This window comes from Formica exsecta, unplaced genomic scaffold (assembly GCF_003651465.1).
Source record: "Formica exsecta isolate Colony F162 unplaced genomic scaffold, ASM365146v1 scaffold62, whole genome shotgun sequence".
In the NCBI taxonomy this organism is placed as follows: Eukaryota; Metazoa; Arthropoda; class Insecta; order Hymenoptera; family Formicidae; genus Formica; species Formica exsecta.
The window spans coordinates 891-2,699 of record NW_021853381.1 but is presented as its reverse complement, the minus strand read 5'-3'; the positions used below and the strand labels follow the sequence as shown (position 1 = coordinate 2,699).

The window sequence follows — 1,809 nt, the reverse complement described above, 5'->3', positions numbered from 1 at the left end:
CTCTCTCTCTCTCTCTCTCTCTCTCTCTCTCTCTCTCTCTCTCTCTCTCTCTCTCTCTCTCTCTCTCTCTCTCTCTCTCTCTCTCTCTCTCTCTCTCTCTCTCTCTCTCTCTCTCTCTCTCTCTCTCTCTCTCTCTCTCTCTCTCTCTCTCTCTCTCTCTCTCTCTCTCTCTCTCTCTCTCTCTCTCTCTCTCTCTCTCTCTCTCTCTCTCTCTCTCTCTCTCTCTCTCTCTCTCTCTCTCTCTCTCTCTCTCTCTCTCTCTCTCTCTCTCTCTCTCTCTCTCTCTCTCTCTCTCTCTCTCTCTCTCTCTCTCTCTCTCTCTCTCTCTCTCTCTCTCTCTCTCTCTCTCTCTCTCTCTCTCTCTCTCTCTCTCTCTCTCTCTCTCTCTCTCTCTCTCTCTCTCTCTCTCTCTCTCTCTCTCTCTCTCTCTCTCTCTCTCTCTCTCTCTCTCTCTCTCTCTCTCTCTCTCTCTCTCTCTCTCTCTCTCTCTCTCTCTCTCTCTCTCTCTCTCTCTCTCTCTCTCTCTCTCTCTCTCTCTCTCTCTCTCTCTCTCTTCTCACCCAACCCCCTGTCACTCTTTCTTTTTCTTTTTCTCTAACTTTTTTATTTTATAATCTTTGTTAATATTTTACTGTATAACAAAAAATAGGTAAAGCTAAAACGTACAGCAGTTCATAATTTTATTACCTGTAATATATATTTTTCGTTATAGAAATGATCTACTCAGTATTGAAAACGCGAATCCGGAGATACAAGAAACCGAAAGAATGCCGATTTACAACTATGTATCAATATGTCAAAATTCCCTCACTTGGCGGAGATTTCTGAATTTGAATAAGGTTTACGGCATGCAAATAGTAAGCAAGCAGGTTATTTGGTATTATATGCTCCTGCTAAACAAATACAAATTCGTACATCAACTCTGCGTAATATTGTTACATAAAATACCTGCTGTTATATGTAATATTCTGTTGTTCCTTAGCGGACGAAAACCTATGTAAGAAAAAAAAAATTTCATCGATTTCATCTACATATAATGAAGAATTCTCGCAAAAATACAGATTTTACAATTTACAGGCTACGAAAAGTATATGCAAAGATAAACAAATTTAACTCCGTGATATCGTACTTTTCATCACAACAATGGCGGTTCTGTAACGACGCTGTTATAAACCTCTGGGAACGCATGAATCCAGCTGATCGCGAGATTTTCAACTTTAACATAGATGATCTAGACTGGGAATCACATCTTAAACATATGATTCCTGGTATGCGCGTATACTTAATGAACGATCCACTGGATACTATAGAAAAAGGACGAGAGAAATATAGGAAGTGAGTATTGCTTCTGCGTGAATTTTTATTGTAGTTTTCATCTCGCAAACGTATGTATAATAAATTTTCTTTTTTCCATGCTAAAAATTGCTCATTATACACTAATAACCGTTTTTTTGATTTTGCTAATATGGTGTATTTTAAGCTTAATATTTCGCATAATATCATTATTTTGATTTATAAAATTTTCTTTGTTGTTAAGTTGGAGTTTTAATGGCAAAAATAAATCACGATAATAAAAGAAATGAAATGGTAAACAAATAAATGTTTGTTTTTACGTTTTATACATTGACCTTACATTCTGCATTCTCTGAAAAAAAAATCATTGTCGCATATTCCTTTTATACTCTTGCGTGTGTAATTGCTAATTATATACCTGAGAGAAACTTTCATCTTGTTTTTCATTACAGTTTCAAATGTAGATTTACACACTGAATTCTTAACAAACCAAAAGAAGTTTTATAAGAATGTATG

General features: G+C 36.4%; 1 protein-coding gene across 1 annotated transcript in view; it reads left to right on the top strand.

Moving 5' to 3' along the window:
* LOC115242732 (fatty acyl-CoA reductase wat-like) overlaps positions 1-1,577 on the top strand; it is a 10,768-nt gene extending 9,191 nt beyond the window's left edge. Inside the window, exons 6-8 of the mRNA XM_029819248.1 lie at positions 713-997; positions 1,078-1,335; positions 1,415-1,577. Of these exons, the coding sequence (XP_029675108.1) occupies positions 713-997; positions 1,078-1,335; positions 1,415-1,511 (640 nt within the window). The 3' untranslated portion in view covers positions 1,512-1,577. The remainder of the gene's footprint in view (positions 1-712; positions 998-1,077; positions 1,336-1,414) is intronic.
* The last annotated feature ends 232 nt before the right edge of the window (positions 1,578-1,809 follow it).